This window comes from Accipiter gentilis, chromosome 21, assembly GCF_929443795.1.
Source record: "Accipiter gentilis chromosome 21, bAccGen1.1, whole genome shotgun sequence".
NCBI classification, from domain to species: Eukaryota; Metazoa; Chordata; class Aves; order Accipitriformes; family Accipitridae; genus Astur; species Astur gentilis.
The window spans coordinates 4,238,549-4,257,413 of record NC_064900.1 but is presented as its reverse complement, the minus strand read 5'-3'; the positions used below and the strand labels follow the sequence as shown (position 1 = coordinate 4,257,413).

The window sequence follows — 18,865 nt, the reverse complement described above, 5'->3', positions numbered from 1 at the left end:
TCGGGCGCCTGTACTTCAAATTCAGCCCTGATCAGAGCAATCTAAGAAGAACCAATTCAAAATGAGCTGGGATCCAGACAGGCATCTTCATCTCCCACTCTGGGCAGGAGACAGCAGAGGCCAGTGCCAGACCTCTGGAGTGTAATCCAAGCAGGCTCTTGAGATATACAAAACTCAGGTGCAACTCAAGTCAGATTTGTAGACCTGTAGACCTTTGTAGAAAACAGACACAAGGCCTCAGTCCTCTTTTACACAACAGCCTGGGCACTCCTGACAGGAATCTTTATAGAGCATTTGAAAAAAGAGAATTGGAAAAATATGAATTTGGGAAAAAGGAAGGCTATAACCTTGCTAGCACAAAGGCAAAAGCCATTGTGCGCACACAAATTTAGAAGCAGCAACAGCAAAATCCTTTGAAGGAAAACACCAGTGATTTTTATTATTGCCTTATATGAGTTCAGAATGTTGCAAAGTTAAACAAAGCAATTATAAAGCTGGTTATTTAAAAATACTTAATGCTTCACAGTCTCCTTTGAGATGAATCAGGTATCCAAACATCTGGGGACTGCAAAATCCATCAGGAAACACAGACAGATGAGACGCATCAAGACAGGAAGGTTTAGGGCTGCCATCGGAGAGACAAGGAACAGCAGGAGATTCCCGCAGCTTCTTTTGGGTAAGAAATGTTAGTACTACATGGATGTGTACACTAAACAAAAAGAGGAAGAAAAAGAGAGGACTAAAAAAGGTTTTTGCAAGTCTCCTGCTGTTCTGTGTCTTTCTCACTTTGCTCTGATCTCTCTGTACATGTCACTGGCTGGCAGGATGACTGCTTCCTGATTCATGATTTCATATTTAATTCTTTCTATATAAAAGGAATTTAAAGGAAATTATTACAAATGGTTTGGCCACACTACATCAAGTCATTGGAAACTATTTCATTACCCCTGACGTTTTCTTTTTTTTCCCTCTTTTTTTTTTCTCCTTTAAGAGAAAAGTTAGACGCTTTCCTAAACGCTTTCCAGACTTGAGCTATTCACAGATTGCACGTGGAAGGCAAACACAGCCCAGGCCTGAAAGAAAGAGGCTCTCATACTGGACACCCCAGTAGCTTGGGGCATCGCAGGCGGTGTCCTCGGCAGCATTTCCTTTCAGAGAGCCCTTGCTGCATGAAAATGCTTTGGGTGTAGCAATCCTGTGCTCATCCCACAGGCGCTTCATGAAAGAGGCAACTGTTCCATGTTGGGAATTCAGAGAAACCTCTGGCCAGCAGCGGCTGCTGGAGGCGCCCTGATTAAAGGCCCATTGTTTTGACCACTCCAGCAGTCCTGCTAAACTGGTCCCTGATGAAGCCCCTGTCTGTCCAGTGGTTTGAGTAGAGGCAAATAAGTAAATACGGTCGTTGTGGGGAATAACAAAGCTTGGGGGAACCAAGGAAAGAGGAAGCAACAAAAATAATCCTTTAAGGGTCTATGTTTCTTCAAAGGCAAATGCCAAGGAGTTGGGTTTCTGGGCTGTGTTTCTTTTGTCTTTCTGACTCCTGGATCTTGCTGTACTAAGGGTTTTGAGACACTAACAAACATACTGCAAACACAAGAAGGGGTGTTGCAGGAAAAGGGCGTTGAGATCATACTTAATCAAACTTCCTTACATTTTGATAGCTACAGTGCTGCCGTGTAAGTCAATCGTCTCTTTGCCTTTGCAGTTCTCTGCAGCCAACACAGCTGAGCCACACACTTCAGGCCAAGACCTGTATCCTGATGTTATTACATGGCTGATGGGTTTCAGAAGAAAAAAACCACCAGGCTAAGTTCATCTCCTTGCACAGGTCTATCTCAAAGGGGGACGAACTGCATGATCTAAAAGCAGGAACTTACTGGAGACTGTAAAATCAGAGAAGTTTTGATTCATAGCACAGGCTTCCAGAGCAAAGGAAGCTGGGGCACCGCACGCCCTCAGCAGGCAATGAAGCTGAGCACATTTAAATGTTAAGTCTTGAAAGCTTATCCAAGTGAGACAAAGCTGCTCTTGCTCACACCCATAGACTCTGGAACTGATCAGAGAGACTGAAGCTCATTTTAACACCAGTTAGGCACCAAAGGGGGAATGAAAAGATGTAGTTAGCTGATGAAAAAATGTATCACTCGCAATGCAGTAACTCAATGGCATCTCCTTCCACTTTACAAAACGAAGCTTGTTTCAAGGGCTGAAAGGAGCCAGAAATAATTCCCTCACCTCTCGCCCTGGCTCAGTTTGGGGTAAGAATCTGGAAGAAGAGTTTTGGATAACAAAAGTTGTTGGCACTGTGAGCATCTTCCTTTATTCTCCACTGTTTCTGATGAACACTATTCCTGTCTATCCTTTGGCTGTCTGTACTCAGAAAAGCATTTTTTCTTCTGCTCTAGCCCTACTACCAAGGCTGCCAGGATTTTGAATTTTGCTCCCACTTATAGCCCTCTCTCTTCTAGCATACACTGGCAGTCTCCAGTAGTTCCAATATGGTCAGTTTTGTTCTCAGACTAGTTTTTCCAACCTTCCCCTCCTCTGTTTCAAGCATATTGGAATTTCCTCACATGCTTTCTCCACTCCACCTTTGCCCTTATTCCCTTTCCCCATTCGTTCCCTCTGGTCTCCTTTTTCTTTTCTCTGCCACACTTCTTCCCTCCCAGCTGTTTCTTTGGATAAATTATCGTTAGCTTCTATCAATAACCTAAGGTTGCGCCTGGTCCCAAAACCAGAATCAATTGAAATTGCTGGTGGTGACTTGTAAGGGGTAGTCCTTTCCATGATCCAATAATGAACCACGTCCCTTGGTGTGCAAAGAGAAAGCTGTGTTATTGCATATTCTCCCTTCTAAGTCAGAGAATATAAAATGAAGATTGCAGTCTTGCAGAAAGTCTTTGTAGCAATTTTTTTTTCTTGGTTTTTTTTTTTTTTTTGCAAGATTAGCAGAACTAAAGACAGTATCCTGGCCGAATTCCAGTTTAGGGTAATCTCTTCTGCTATTTCAGATAGATGCTGCATTGTTTTTCCATTTCCTAGACCCAGAGGTTAGGTGGTAAATGGCTGTCATGTTCTCTTCAAAGCTAAAACATCACGTATCAGGGCAGAGGCCTCACTAACTCAGAAGGAAGCGCTAGCAACCTTCCTCTCTAGGTATGTAATGCCACCCTGGTGTTCCTCACACCTCCCTCTGAGGTTCTTGGTAGGAGGCCTGCCTGAAACAGGCAAGCTGGGCAAGCGCCAGCCTTTTCTGCCTTCACTGTCATTCAATGTGGCACTCCCCACAGCTGCAAGAACCCACTTTTCAGTACTGGGTGATGAAAGCAGCTGAGACCCTCCACATTTAATAGTAATAATAAAACCAACTGAGAACTTTGTACCAAAAAGAAGAAAATACCAGCATCATTTAACCACTGAGGGGAGTAGGATATGGAAAAAGAAGGAGCGGCCTCAGGTCTCTCACTGAGTCAAGCCATGGCAGGAGCAGAGCTGGCCATAGCCTGTGGCATGCCACTGGTGTGACTCCTACCACCTCCTTTGCTCTATACAATTCAAACTCCAATATCTGAGCAATTCAGCCTTCATTCATATACAAACACCTGAATGTAAAGAGAAAAGCAAAAGGTGTGCTTCTAAGCTGCTTACATCTCCACCAGGTCACCAAACCAGATGCGGGATAAAGGAAGCCAAGCTGAGGGTACAAAATCTCATTTCACATGTGAACGTCCATGCTCCCTTTTAGCCCCGAGTACTGCTTTGGTGTGGGACATGGAGTGGATGGCACTGCCCAGGGTGCGTGTGGAGCCCTTCCCAATATTTCAGACAAATGTGCCGCTGGTAGCTCGCAAAAGCACTCAGCTGAAACCACTGACACATGTCAGATCTCCCAAGCAGCATTACTGGCCCAGCCAAGTGAGTTCAAAGAGCCATCTGGCCAGGGACACGGCCACTTGCTCCCCGGACCAAGATAATTGGACATTGTTCGGTCACTGAATTGCCACTCTGTTGGGCTGCGGGCTTGTCTCGTAGGGAGAAGCTAATTAACATGCAAACTGCAAGGAAAGGAGTGGGTCAGAGATGGCACTCACCCCTTCTTCTCCCCCATAATAAACAGGAGGTTTATGTGAAACCACAACGCCCCGACGCAGGGAGGGGAGAATGGGTGGGGAAGAGAAAAGCCCCTTGAACACTTCCCATTCAAACCCTAATACAGGAGCCTTCATCAGACACGGGAGAGGATTTTCCTGCCATACCCAGGTTTTTGTTTGCAGTCGGTTCCCTGTGAACTTGCGAGCAGCCCCCCGAAGCCACCTGGAGATCTCAGCAGTGCTCAGTGCCACGCTTGCTGCCTTCTCTCCCTTGTCCCACATCGGCCGAGGTCTCGCTTTTCACCACCACAGCCCAACCAAAGGCCTGAAAGCACTGCAGAGACAGGACTGCACTGTACGTCCCAACCTCCACACTGCTGTCACCCTGTGGTAAAGCAAGTAGCACTTTGTTCTCAGGCTCATTTCAAGGAGGCAGAAGTGGGGAAAGGGATAGAAATAAGGCATTTATTTTTGCAAGCTAAAATATCTTTCCTTAAGCACAAGAATTGATGTCAGGTTCACCTGCACTGTCCCCTGAATCACAAGTATGCAAAATGTTTTCATATCCTGCAAACTTTCTCTGTCAAGAGGCAGGAACACATGTTTCTGCATTTTCCCATTCTCCCAGAGAAAACACATGTCTCTTCCCCCTTTTTCTACCAACGCTCACTTAAATTTGCTTCATAGGTATATAATGTTGCAAAGAAAAGCCTTGCTGTCACCCTTTGTCCATCTGCTAAATCCTTCTACCATCCTGCAGTGAGTTCAAATCTGTAGTAAGAAATGTATGAAAAATAGGGAACCATTATTAGGGTAGGGATAAGCCTCCAAAGCTCTTAGGATCCAGAGCTGCAGTTCACGTCTGTCTTTAATGCTCAAGAGCTAACACCGATAGTTTAACGAGCGCCTTACATCCTGAAATATTTCACAAACTGCAAAAACAAGACTCACTCCACCCACCTCTGGGCTGGGAGGTGGCAGATGTTGAGCTGGGCAGAGCAACACTACGTGACAGTTTAGGACGCTGAGTAGAAAAACAAATCATGGCTCCAGCTGAATTTGCTTCTGGAAAGGGAAAGATGCAGCACAGCATGTACATGAGTAAAAAAGTCCCTATCACCTAGAAACAAAAGGTAAACCAGGGCTTTTTTTAAAGGACTGGGACCCTTGTTTTACCCTGTGCCCAAACGGCAACATTTCCCTAAACGATGCCAAGGCAGCAACTTGACTGAACTGATACTACGCTTGCCATCTTCTGAATCACCCACCCCATTCCTGCAGCAGATTTTTTGGGGCAACTCCCATGCAAGCGCTAACCAGACATAAACCTGCTTAGGGTGTAATTGCTGCAAGCACGGCTTAAGGCTGAACAGCAGCACGCTTATTGAGCTGCCATGTTTAGAAGCCTAAGTAGTATCCAGTTAATCTCCTCAAATCTCATTATTGCAGCAGAGTGGCAGATGTGTATTTTAGCAGGCTAGAAGTGAGGACTAATTAGGACTCCTAGCCCTTCTTTGTATTTATTACATTGGTTCCTTCCCTGCCTCTGAAGCACGCTCTGCCTGCTGCCCGAGGACAGCGGGTACTGGGTCACCTGCGCCTGGCTGACCCAGAGACGGAGCTGCAGGAGGATGTCCCTCCTCATCCAGGTTCTGCCAAGTCTAGAGAGGGACCCCAAACTGAAGCTATTGGGATCCGGAACCGAATTTCCTGACTCAGACCCTGTTTGAGGCTCTACACAGCAAACCTTGGGCAGCAATATGTGACTGGCACTCGCAATCGAGCCAGGAAGGAAGAATAATTGACTCAATAGATCAAAACCAGCTCTTCCTATTTACCGCTCCTAAGCCCGCCTTAGGCGCAGACGCTTGATGTATTGACTTTGGCAACATGCGCGTACTGCCATCCTGGCAATAAAGTTATTGAAATAGAGGGGATGGAGGGAAAACAAAAAAACCCCAGCTAAGTAAGGGGAACTGAAAACACTTGAGAGAAGGGAGAATCCCCCATGCCCCCTCTGTAACCCTGAGCCATCGCCTCAGGCCAAACCCCACGCTCCTTTTAGAGATTCCAGGACATTTGTTTTAACTTTTTTTGCTGCATTCCTCTACCTTGTTGTACTTCTGGTTTCCAGCCGGGACTGGAAGGGAGAGAACAGGATTACAGAAGGAAGTCTGTTGCTCTATTTTTCTGGCTTGATTAGAAGCAGAAGATGCAATAAATCTCACAAGAGAGTTTGTTCTCATTTAGCCTCTCATGTATCTGAAACTACCTCACCAGAGCAAGGGTAAGGAAAAGGCAATACCAAGTGGAGCACACTAGGAAGATAAAAAGAGAAAGAGCAAAATGGCGAAGCTGTTCCCCTCTCTAATTTTGCATAAGGAAAGCAAGCAATTCAGTCCTGCTGACAGCTTATTTATTTCACACAAATTACAGCGCAGATGCAAGGAACCCAGAAGGAGGCTTACCCTGCCTGATCACACCTCTGAACCTCCTGAGGTGTGACTGCCATCACTACCAGCAGCACCGTAATGAGAGATGAATAGAAAAAGAAGCACTACTTGCACATGGAGCAAAGGGGTTTCCACATGCTGGTTGGCCCCGTTGTGCTGCCAAGCTGCCTGTCTGCAACAGGACTGACAGTCACATTCACTGCTGAGATGCCAAATACAGAATACAAACAGTATCAAAATATCCCAACTGAAATATTCAGATCCAGATAAACACCCCCTCCCCCCTCACTCCCCCCATATTTTCTCCCAGTGTTCTGGGTTTGCTAAATCAGCATTTTTTGATGAGCCAGTGAATATAGACAGTGAGATCAGGCACAGATCTAGCCTGGATTCTCAGCCCTGCATCCCGCATGTAGAGAAAGATTGCAAGCACGTCAGCACCTTTCAGAAAAAAAAGGCAGAACTAATGCTGCTGTGTTTGGTGAAAACCAGCAGTGGTATCCTTTAAATGAAGTTTGTACTGGAGAATCTGACCTGGTCTCCTGTCTAACGCTCTTTAGGAAACAAGTTACACAACTTAGTTACAGCAGGAATGTCTCCTGGCCCTTTGGATGCTCAATCCCTATTTTAGAGATGCAGGTATATCTCCTCTAACCATTTCACCATGTGACCGTATTTAATGACATTACAAAACCAAACGCACACACGTTCCCAGATGGGAGAAAGCAAAGAAAGGACGTGAGATGTAAAGAGAGCTTTGCATTTGGTTTGGGGTTTACTTTTTGTTCTTTCTTTAACTGTTCTGTGCTTTACAGAACTAAACAAAGCCTCCTGTTCCAGATGATAAATCTTCAAGCTGCTCCTGGCCCCAGAGAGCACAGGAGATAATAGCATTTCCAAAGGCATTTAGTTAGCTGAGCCTTGAGTGTAGAAGAGGGCAGAGAGAGGAGCTGGAGATAAATGGCTATGAACCCAGCTCAGCTGCTCAGGGCATATTTCTGAGAGCAGCAGCCACAGCTGAGAATCCTGCATGGGGATGCACGTTTCCCCTCCCCTTGCCCGATCCCTGTGCTGGAGAAGGGCATGTAACACAACCACCGAAAAAGAAACAGGTCCAGTCACAAGCCCCCAGCTGGGTGCACAGTGCCTTTGGGAGGGGCTGTACAACCACCACCTGAGAAAGGTGTGCTGCTTCACAACATTATTTGTAGGCTTTCTATTACGCCAAAGCTCTGCATAGCTTTCGTAAGATCCAGCATATCAGCGTATTATGTAAAGCATACATTAATTCATTTGAGCTGGCCAGCAGCAAGACCACAGAAACTGCTAAAGAACGGGGGCCCTTTATGAAAAGACAATTCATTTTCAGCATTAACCAGGGCAGAAAGGATCCCTTACATTGTCTCAATTGCATGTTAGTTATTGACTGAAATTGCCAGCCTAGGCTGGGATACCAAGGCCGATTTCTGATAGAAACCATATAAATTACTAGAAACACCAGAAGAATTAGGAAGAAAGTTGCCAGCAGGTTGAGGGAGGTGATTCTTCACCTCTGCTGAGCACTGGTGGGCCCACACCTGGAGTCCTGTATCCAGCTCTGGGCTCCCCAGTGCAAGACAGACTTACTGGAGCTAGCCCAGCTCAGGGCCACAAAGATGATTAAGGGACTGGAGCATCTCCCATTTGAGGAGAGGCTGAGGTTGTTCAGCCCGGGTAAGAGAAGGATCAGGAGGGATCTTATCGTTTTGAATGAATACCTGATGGGAGGGAATGAAGAAAAGGGAGCTAGGCTCTTCTCACTGGTGCCTCCTGACAGTACAAGAGGCACAAATTAAAAACTGTGACATTCCATCTGAACACAATACTTTTTTACTGTGATGGTAGTCAAAGGCTGGATCAGGTTGCTCACAGAGGTTATGGAGTCTCCATCTGTGGCGATATTCAAAACTCAGCTGGACACAGTCCTAGGCAACTGGCTCAAGCTGACCCTGCTTGAGCAGAGGGGTTTGTCTAGATAACCTCAAGAAGTCCCTGCTCATCTCAGTAATTCTGTGATTCTGTAACATTTTCTACTGCTGTTAAGGTAACTTTTCCTATATAGACATTAAATTACCGAGTCGAAGCAGCCATCCAGCCAACCCAGCATTGCTTGGAACTGGGGCTGTCACACACAGCATCAGCTACTGGCACCAGGATGGACGTATGCTGGTTTGAGCCTAAGCCAGGCTGCTGCTCCCAAACAGGAGGACAGCAACTGAGGCAGAGGAACTGAAGGCAAGTGCAAAAGGCACGGGTTTTGCTCTATCTCTTTTGGTGCACTGTTAAGATCAAAAGTGCCTTCACCAGGCTGAAAATGGGGAATCTAATCCAGCTGCAGGGTCGTGTTCAAGGCAGGCGGCTGAGGCAGAAGACGACTGGGAATTCCCTGTCTGCTTACATGGTGTGTGCAAAAAGACTTGCAGCATTAGGGACTGACCTCCTCGCTCTCACACAAAATGATAGCATTGATCTGGCATTTGAGTAAGGGTGAAGTTTAGTATTGGTGTCTATAACTTCACTATATGCAAGGGCCTAAACATTTGACAACAAGCTAGGTCGTAAGCCCATGGTAAGTACTTTCATATCTGCAATCACACTGGTGCAGAAGACTAGAAAGTCTGCTTGTGGTTTCAGATAAATATAGAAAACAGAGGGTTACATTATTGAATTAAGTATGAAAGTTAATAATACAGTCAGCACAGTTACCCCACATTATTTAATTTAACACTAAATTCAATTTATGTTACACTGTTCTCTGTCTGTGTCCATTGTAAACATGCTGCAGATTTTTTTTTGTTGTTGACAATGCAAAACACATTCACTGAAGTTATCAGCAGAGAAGCTGAAGGCTCTGGCATACGAACAAAGGACAGCTGGGGTTTGAGGCTCTGGGAATGTATGGAAAGTAGACACTAGAAGGCAACTAGCAACACTAGTTGCCCTCAAAACAACCAGCAGTGGAGCCAAGTAGCAACCTTTGTATTGTAATAAGGTATCTGCAGGTTTCCATGTCAAAGCTCTAAGCGCGTTTAGCACCCTGTTGGTGGTTCAGGACTGGAGGTAGATGCTGTTAGCAACGCATCCTTTTATCACCCTCCATTTATATTTCACACTTAGGAAAACTGCATCCAGTGCAGATCAGAGATCCAGTCCAAGCTGTGATGTGGGCAGTCAATCTGACAGCCATCGCACCCCGGCCCCGTCAGAGCAGGACTGGGTATACCGTTACTGACAGGCTGTTTTCATTTCCCCTATTACCGTTAAAGGAGAAACACTGGAACATAAATCTTTGGCACAACCCTGACTGCCAGCAAATGTTGCTGCTATAGAACTGTGTCATATACGCAAAGCCTGAGTTACAGATGCAAGCTGTCTAGTATTTTGTTTATGTCATGAGCTCTCCAAACTAGAAACAGGCCTACACCAACGTTTTGGATCCGAGCACTGCAGACAATTGGGGATCTCTCAAACTACTTGTTCACCATGTCTACATGAGCCTGTGTTGTACATCCACCCTGTGCATTGCCAGCATTTCATCCACTGCAGTTACTTCCTTGAACCTTTGAGAGCTGTGATACCACAAGCAATGAAGTCCCTACTCCTTGGTTTCCCAAGTTCAGATGAAATCAGCTGTTACCAACAAAAAGAAAACATTTGCTAAATCAAAATATTTTTTCTAATCTAGAATCTGCAGGCAAGACGTGATTCATGCTGTTCGCAGGGGGTGGGGGAGAAGGCAGGATCAAAGTGGGGCTTAGTGCATGCAAACGACACGTGTGCCTCCTGCAGTGCTTGGTAAGGGAAATGTAAAGCAGGAGGCAGCATGGAAGAGCTCTCTGCTAATCACACAGCGCTAGCAATGGAAAGCCAATACAGAACAAGGAGCTGAGCTCGCAACATGAATGTTTAACTGCAGTAACTCTGTGCCACAGACACACAAAAATCCATCTCCCAGGAACCAGAAACAGATTGAGGAAGTAACACAAGCATCATCCAAAACAAGGAGGAACAGCGGAGTAACAGAAGCAGACAGATGGCTTCTGCTCCCGTTGTTCCCGGTGTCTTTTTGCTCTCACTTTGTTGCCATAGAGGCTGATATCTGGGACTCATAATGTGATGCTCCGCTTGTGAGAACGGGTGGAGAAAAAGCAACCTTTCCATTATTAATAATTTCCCACACACTATCCATTTTGGCAGCAGAGTTTCTCGGTCCCCTGTCTGCTGGACTTGCCTTGGCAGACACTGAAAGGCCAAGGAGCTGTTTTCCCCACAACCCCAGCCCAGCTCCTCAACTGCCAATTCATGTACTTAGCCCTCAGGGCCCCTCTGCCACGGCTCCCCTCCACTATACTATAATACAGTCCCCCTTCTTTTGCCCCCAAACTTCACAGCCCGACTACCCTTTTTGCTCCCATTACAAAGATGAGGGGATGCAGCCTTAAGTATCCACACAGGCTGCATGACTTCTGCCAAGGACAGACCCCACAGAGTGTGGGTCATGGGGCTTCTTAGTATATCAGCAGTGTGAAAATGTAGAGCAGACTGCAGCAGCACGCCTGACCAAAAAAAAAAAAGAGGACTAATGCATTTCAAACTAGCCCAAGAGGCTGTTCTTGTTCCATTCTCCTCCTAGCCCCTGCTGCTTCCTTCTTTGCAGGGAGACAAGTGTTTGCATAGCCTCAGAGTGAGGTAGGTCAGGGAAGAGATCTGGATTGAAAGCAACATGGTTACAGAAAGAGAAGAAGGTTTCTTTTCAGCTCGATCAGTTCTTGAGACAGAAATCCCCAGTGCCACAGTTTCTAATTTTGAGAGCGGGATGAATGCAGCTCTTCATTCTTCCGCAGCAGATTAAATGAGTGTGTGGCATTTTCATTTTTCCAAGGGGACTTTAAAAAAAAATGGCCTCGTCTTTATCCTCCACATTGCCATTAATGATCCTTCAGCAGTTTTCCCAGGACTTTCTTCATGCATCGCTAATCTAAAGCATCTACCCAAAAGCATGGGCATGCATTCACTACAAAACATCAACACAGGAAAAGCAGCTTAAAAAAATATAAGTGGACACAAATGCACAAATGAGCAGTACACACTTGCATGTGCTATGGACTTGCATGCACCCTCACGCACATCCCTGCATGCGCTTATCCCACAAACACATGCAGCTGCACGTGCAAGTGTGAGGAAGGAAAGCCACATGACCCAGAAAAGCTGCTTCACATCTGGGTAGCAGGTTTAATGATTGACTCCAAAGGGAATCTGTTCTTGAAGCAAACCGCTTTCTTCCTGAGTGACAGATCTCCTCATCCATCTGAGTATGGACAAGGTAGCTTCACAATGAAACATAGAGCATCAAAATCAGGCAGAAGACAGCATGCTAAGGGGCTGTACCAAAACAGCCAAAGAGTATCCAAGGCCACCGTTCCTTTGTACAAAGTATATTACCGCTGAATTATTGTTACTGTTTTCCCTCAGAAATACTTGCCTATCCTAAAGTCTTGACCTACTGCAGCTCTGAAAAGTGGTTAAGATCCTGCTTGGGGAGCCAGTGCAAGCCAGAGCAACCACGTTTTTATGAGACCACCAACACTAAATGAAAACTTTCCTTACACTTTCACTCAAATACAGTTGTGACAAGGCAGAAGCAGTCATTGCACAGCCACGCAGCATAGAAGAATATCTTATGGGCTACCCATAGTGTTGTCTCCTTCCCCGTATTACTATCCAGGGACTCGTAAGGGTTTCCTCATCTGTCTCCCTGTGCTATATTTGCAGACAACAGCTCCCTTTCCCTTCCCAGCCTCAGGGAGTGCTGCTGGCCTGCCCTGCTCTCTGCCACGGCAAGAAGAAGCCTCAAGTGGACAACACGAGGGAGTTGGTAAGCTTCAAAGCTCCTCAAATGAAGCAGCCCTATTTCTACAGCAAATAACAAACAAAGCCAACAACCAGCATTATACAAAGACAGGGAAAGTGCTTTGGGTGCTACAGGCTCAGGATGAGAGCCGTTGAGGGAGCTGTGGGGAGTGTGGGAGGGGGTTAAGGGGAAAAGCTGAGCTCATTGCATCCCAACCAGACAACATCAGGCAGGAAACAGATGTGCAAGAAACCACAGAGGGGTACAGCAACACGAGAACTAACTCTCCAGCAAATAGGGGAAGCTCGGACACACAGAGCTGACCTGCACCCTGAGAACAAGGCGTCTAATCTGAGATTTGGCTTTTTGCAGCCCTGGTAGCAGCACCTCCTATCCCAACATCTAGCCACCATCATGCTAAAAATGACGGAAATGATTCAACCTTTCTCCCTGGCCTACCTGGCTCTAGGCAAATGAAGCAAAGGTAGGTCTGAATTAGTAGAAGTTCCTATGCAAAAGACTGGATTATCTTTTACCAGCACAATCCAATTTTTGTAGATGCTGTGCATATTTCCATTTTAAAAAGTGGAAGTTGTCCCTGATTATGTACCTGAAATCCCAGTCTGAATCTCCCACAGTTAGAAGTACTGGGATATTAAACTCCATTCTGACTTAGTCCTTCTCACTTTAACAGCTTTGACTTTTTCAGCCCTCTCTTACAGCATTTCTGTGATATAACCAGAAGCAAGACTACTCTTTTTGACTGTTTTCTTAAGCAGTCCAGACTGTCCTGCCCCAACTGAGGTTTGTGGACAACCTTGCGTCTTGTCTTCTCTGCTGGCCTATCCGTCACTAGAAAATTATACTGTTGTTATTACAGGAACTGGGGTCTGATGTGCAGCTGCCACAGACTTCAGTAGAGGGACTATGTGCTTTTCTCCTCTGGAAACCAGGCTAGTTATCAAGAGGCCAAAACATGGCTCTAATGTTAATCCTTCAAGGCTAATATCTGTTATCTCCATTGCAACCGTACACCACTTCTAATAAAGTTTGACACAGGAAAATGTTTTAGTAAAGGGCATTAGCACTAACTTCCTCCTGCATGGGTGCCTACCCATTCCCAACGCCTGACACTGCTTTCTAGTGAAGCTCTGACATGCCAAAAGATCACTTGCCTCCCCGTGTGCGGATTCAGTGCTGTCAGTGACAGAAGAGGAACTACGTGAAATCAGATGACTTTTACTCAGTGGTATTGCCAGCCACCATTCTTTTATGTCTTATGTGAGCTTTTTCTCACATCCACTGCTATTAAAGTAATTGTCTGAGAATTTTAGTGGGAACAAAGAAAAGCTAATTTTTCCCCAAGTTTCTAGCCCTCTTGCCAGGCGGAAGACTTAAAAACTTAACTCAGATGCACACTGAAGTTTCAGAAAACAGAAAGCAGAAAAAGAACCCAGCACTGATTTTTATTTTATCTCATGATTTTTGTGGCCTGAGTCATGGTTTTAAATGCTTGGGAGCACTGATAGCAGTCTGCCCCCATAAGGAGCTCGACCAGTCTCTGTGTAGAGACTGCCAGCAGGAAAAGGCCAAGTAGGGTCAAATGTGGTAGTGACAGGAACTGACTTGAAATACAGTAAATTCAACACATCTGAGCTTCGAACCAGCCACCAGACAGCAACATCTGTCCATCGCCACTGACCTGGCTGAGATCTGAAGAATCAACTTAGGGCTAAAGGCTTTGTATCACATTTTTAGTCTTCTGAGCTACCTCACTGTACCTGCTAAAGTCTTTCCATCTACAGCGCTCTCAAATACTTTGTAGTTCTACCGCAGCTTTCGTTGTATTATCACAAAGCTCTTCATAACAGAGCCTTAGGTACATCTGTCTGGTAAGAGAGACAGCGGGATCTTTTCACCCTTCACTGAAGCGCAGCCGTGTCTGAAGCAGACTATAGCAAGCTATTAAAGAGTTAAATGACAGGAGAGGAAATGTTGATACCTTAAGCAGAAGATAATTCTCTCCACTGGAATTTGGCAACGACACAGGGACTAAGGTCCTTGCAGAAAGCACAAGCTGCTCTTCAAAAGCTGCAGCCGTGTAGGGACTCAAGTCATGCATCTCCTCCACAAAGCACCATGCAAGTAGTGCAGCACCCCCTAACTGTAATGGCTGTGTACTAATCTGGAGTGAAAAAAGCCAAATTGAATTGTCTGCACTAGCCTGGCCATCTCCTGTGCTACCTTTGCCATCCCCAGCACCAGCAAAACAGTTCTCTGCTTCTCTTTGCCTGTGCGAGTGTGCAGGACCAGTCACACAAGCAGCACTGCAGGATGGCGCAAAGCAGACCTGAGCATGAAAGCACAACCAATCTGACTTGGGTCCTGCCTGTCCTGCAGCCTCCTCTTCCTTTCCAGTTAGCCCTTCTGGGTGCGTTTGAAAACCTGCTTTCACAAAGGTCCACAACAGAATGTTTTCTGGGCAGCAGCCAAAGTGCTCTCCCCCTCCTCATCACTCCCGGATACCATGAAGTGTCTTACATCTTCATTGCTTCCAAGGAGGGAACAACCAGAGCCTGCGTCCCACCAGTTAAACACATAGTACTAGCTAAAGCAGAGAGAAACTTACTGCTTTACGTCTCTACCAAATCCCCTGCTTGCAGGAGCACTGACTTGTCCCTGGAAACAATTCTTAACAGGACAATTCAACTATCCCCAAATCAACCATCTCTCATACCCTAAATGCTCTTCTAATTTTGTTTCATAGTTACGGGTTGCAAGTTTGTGATGTCCTGGTGACATCTGAACCTTGATTTCTTCCCAGGATGTCACTTTGGCATACTTGGTCACAGTCCTATTGATCCTGAGAGCCCTACTAGCAAGGAAATGAGTATCTCTAATACTCTCATTTCTTCTCCCCCTGTCCTGACAAACTGAATTGTACCAGTCTAACTTACTTACAACCTTCCAATAAACCTATAACAATTGAGTCTTTCATTTCTGGATCCCACGGCACTGGGCAATGGGATGTGCTATTCAGCAAATAGCAGTACTGTATAAAGGGAAAGGAACTTCATATTCTCCCCCACTGCTCCTCAGCATGGAGAGATAAGTAGGTTGGAACTGTGAATCGTCCCACAAATGAGACTTGAGACAATGTCCTTCTTTCTTGTGCCCCAAAAAATATTAAAAAAAACAACTATGGGATTTCTGGTAATAAATTTTGCTGTTCTGGCCTAATTTCAACTGCAGTAACTATGTTTCTCCCTTTAAAATCCCCCTTGCTGCTTCAACTGAATATACTGCCTGTGCCTGCCTTCCCTGCGTTGTTTTTCAGTGCTCCTGTAAACAGCTGTAAATTGTTCCACCACAGCGGCAGCTCATGGTAGCACTGGATGGAATTTATCTATCTGTACCTCACGCTGGCAAAGTGGTGTCAGTTCATTAAGGCTGTTATTTTTGCTATTTCAATTCATTTGCTATTAAGAGCTATATAAGTTAAAAGATACGGTAATTGTTATGGACAACTCACAATGAAATTGAATGGCTGGTTTTCCCCCATACCTGAATAAATTCACATATATAACATTTTATCTTAGTGATACATGTACTGCCCTCTTCACTGTGCAATGGAAAAAGCTACTGTTATGTAGTCCATCCCTCCGCCAGTGCAGTTCCACACTGTACTTCATCAGCCATGCTCATCAGCAAATGAAAGACTTGATTGTACAGCCCTGCGTGTATAAAGCTGACATTGCCGCTAGAAGCTTTTTTTTGCTTGGAGTAGCCTGACATTGGTAAAAGTTAGTTAATTCAAACTGGAATATAACACTAAACCTGGAACATAATGCTCACATCAGGGATGGTAACAGGCATATATTTATTTTTCCTTTTGCTAAACTGCAGGTCTTTCTGTATGCCAAACTCTCCACTGCTTCTCTCATCATCCAAGCCACTTTAAGAAAAATTATTCTGCTCCTTCTCTCATCCAAGACTGACCGTTTCAGAACCCCCTGATCTTATTGCAGTTACCTGTCATCTGAGCTACCATATTCTCATCTGATATCTGGGGGCATGGAGGTCAGGGGGAGGAGGAGAGGAGAGAAAGATAACAGGCAAGGTAGTGAAAATATTAGCTCAGCTGCCCCCTTCACCTCACACCCATCCCTACTCCACCCCACCCCCCAGTATCAGTCCTGTCTCCATCCAGCAGCGAAAGGACGATATGGGAACTGTACTGGAGTCCAGGAGAGGCAGATGGGACATTCCCAGTTCTCCCTACAGCCCTGCAGCACTCTAGTCTTGTGGACTTTGGGAGGATTTCCAAGTCCGGGAGGAGGAATGCTAAATGCAGTTCTGATTTCCAAACCTAGCTCCCTAAAAGCCTGCTACCCCCTTCCGCAGCCAGGCGGATGGGAGAGGGCATCATAACGTAAGGCTGGCCACCTCTGTCCATACTTAGGCAGCCCGAGAGCCCTAGCCCAGTCCTTTCCCCACACACAGCACTGCTCATGCAAGGGTCATGCAGACGCGTCACCAAAGCAATCTTCCGATCGTTCATTCATTGTGAATAACCGGGCAGTGACTCTACTTCCCGGGGATAAAGCAGCTCCAGGTTGTCTAGCCCTCAGCCTTGGGAAGGCTCCGCTTTGCAGTCCTACCAGTAAAGGAAAGGGGGACGCGCGCTCTGCTCCTCCGCAACCAGAGTGAGAATAAAGAGGCATTTACCATCCTGCCCAGAGCTCTCCAGATACTCCGTCAGGTCGCAGCCGAACGCGCTCGCGGCTCCCTTCCTCTTGAGTTTCTGTTTGGCTCCCTTGTTCTTCATGAGGTTAGTCCCAAAAGAGGTTCGCCCCCCTCCTGCCTTGCCCCCCTCCCCCCCGGCCTCACGCTGGGCGACAAAAATCTCGCTCTTCTCCTCAGACCACCGCCCGTGTCCCGCTCCCAGGGAGCAACATCGGGGGTCCCGTACAGCGTCCAGCCAGAGAAGTAAACATTAATCCCCACCAGATGTTGGGCTGCTCCTGTGGCAGAGGAAGGTCAGGACGAGAGAAGACTCCCCAGTCGGCAGCAGCAGCGATCATAGCCCGAGCCCGGAAGGGTTCTCATCAGAGGGAAGTGGGTGGTGGACGGGTGCCCGCATCGGAGCTGGCAAGCTGGGGACAGGCAATGGTGGGGGGGGACACGTCTTTCCCTCAGCTTGGTCCCGGGACCCTCCACGGCCACCTTCTGGGTTTCGTCAGCCACGCTGTCGCCGCTTCCAGCAGAAAGCGTCCCAGTCTGGTCGTCCTTCTCTCGGCTTTCAGAACAGACTCGAAGTTCAAACGGACTAACGAAAAGGGACCAGGGAAGAGTCTGCACAAGGCTCCTCTTTGGCTCCCCCCCTTCCCCTCCTCCTGCCTTCGGACAGTTAGAGGAATGAGAAACCAGCTTCCTGTCCTGACTCCCGCTCGCTCGCTCTCTCCTTTCCCCCGTTTTACAAATCCTAGGATTATCCAGCTCAAAAAAATGCTGAAAGGAAGTTAGCTGAGGAGGGGGGCGGAGGACGGTTTTTTGGCAGTAAAGTGCATGTGTGTGTGTGTGCGAGAAGCTGAGGGAAGGCGGGGAGAGGAGTTGGGGGACAAGGATGGGGACGGGGGGACGGGATGGAGGGGGGGGAAGAGGGAAAGCCTGTCCTGACAGCCGACAGATAACGGACTGCCTGAGAGGAAATCACAGCGAGCTGAGCCGCAGCCCGCAGCACGGTCAGACGCTTCCTGTGCTACCAACGCTCAGCTCTGAAAAGGCCCGAGGAGGGGCCGGCGAGGAGGAGAGAGACCAGGAGCTGCTCCAGTAAATCTCTGCCTCTGTTCATCAAGTCCTTCGTCACAAGGCACCTTCCTGCCCTCGAACATGACTCTGTCAATTCAGGATTTGCCTTCCTCTACAAAGGCGCAGGCTGGAGCTACCGAAGGGTGAGAAGGGGGGCAGAAAGTTGGGAAACTAAAAAGAGGGGGGAGGAGAGAAACCTTCTGCTCCCTCCTCCCCAGCAAGCAGAAACAGATGCCGTCCAGGCATCTAAGTTCACGTACTTTCAAGTCAGCTTCCAAAAAAGGCTCCCCTTGACCAACAAATGGGTTTAGAGATAAGGAACAGAAATCACCCAGTAGTGGCTAGAAGGGAAATGGGACGGGTCTGCCCTCAGGCCCTGAGCTGCCTCCCCCCCCAACACCTTTCTAGTCTAACTTTCAGTACACACCTATCTCTTCTTGTAAGACCGGTCACCTGCACTTACTCCACATTTTTTATCCCTGAAATTCAGACATCTTTACAGAGCTGGGTATGCGGTGGGCTGCACGTTTCACCTAGGGAGGCAAATTTAACTCTGCTAAGGCTTCACTGACCCCTCTTGTGCTGCGCCAAGTAAGGGTCTGGGTGAGAAATAAACAAAT

General features: G+C 46.8%; 1 protein-coding gene across 1 annotated transcript in view; it reads right to left on the bottom strand.

Annotated features, from left to right (window-relative positions):
- ARHGAP31 (Rho GTPase activating protein 31) overlaps positions 1-17,305 on the bottom strand; it is a 61,476-nt gene extending 44,171 nt beyond the window's left edge. Inside the window, exon 1 of the mRNA XM_049824723.1 lies at positions 17,163-17,305. Within this exon, the coding sequence (XP_049680680.1) occupies positions 17,163-17,262 (100 nt within the window). The 5' untranslated portion in view covers positions 17,263-17,305. The remainder of the gene's footprint in view (positions 1-17,162) is intronic.
- Between the last annotated feature and the right edge of the window lie 1,560 nt (positions 17,306-18,865).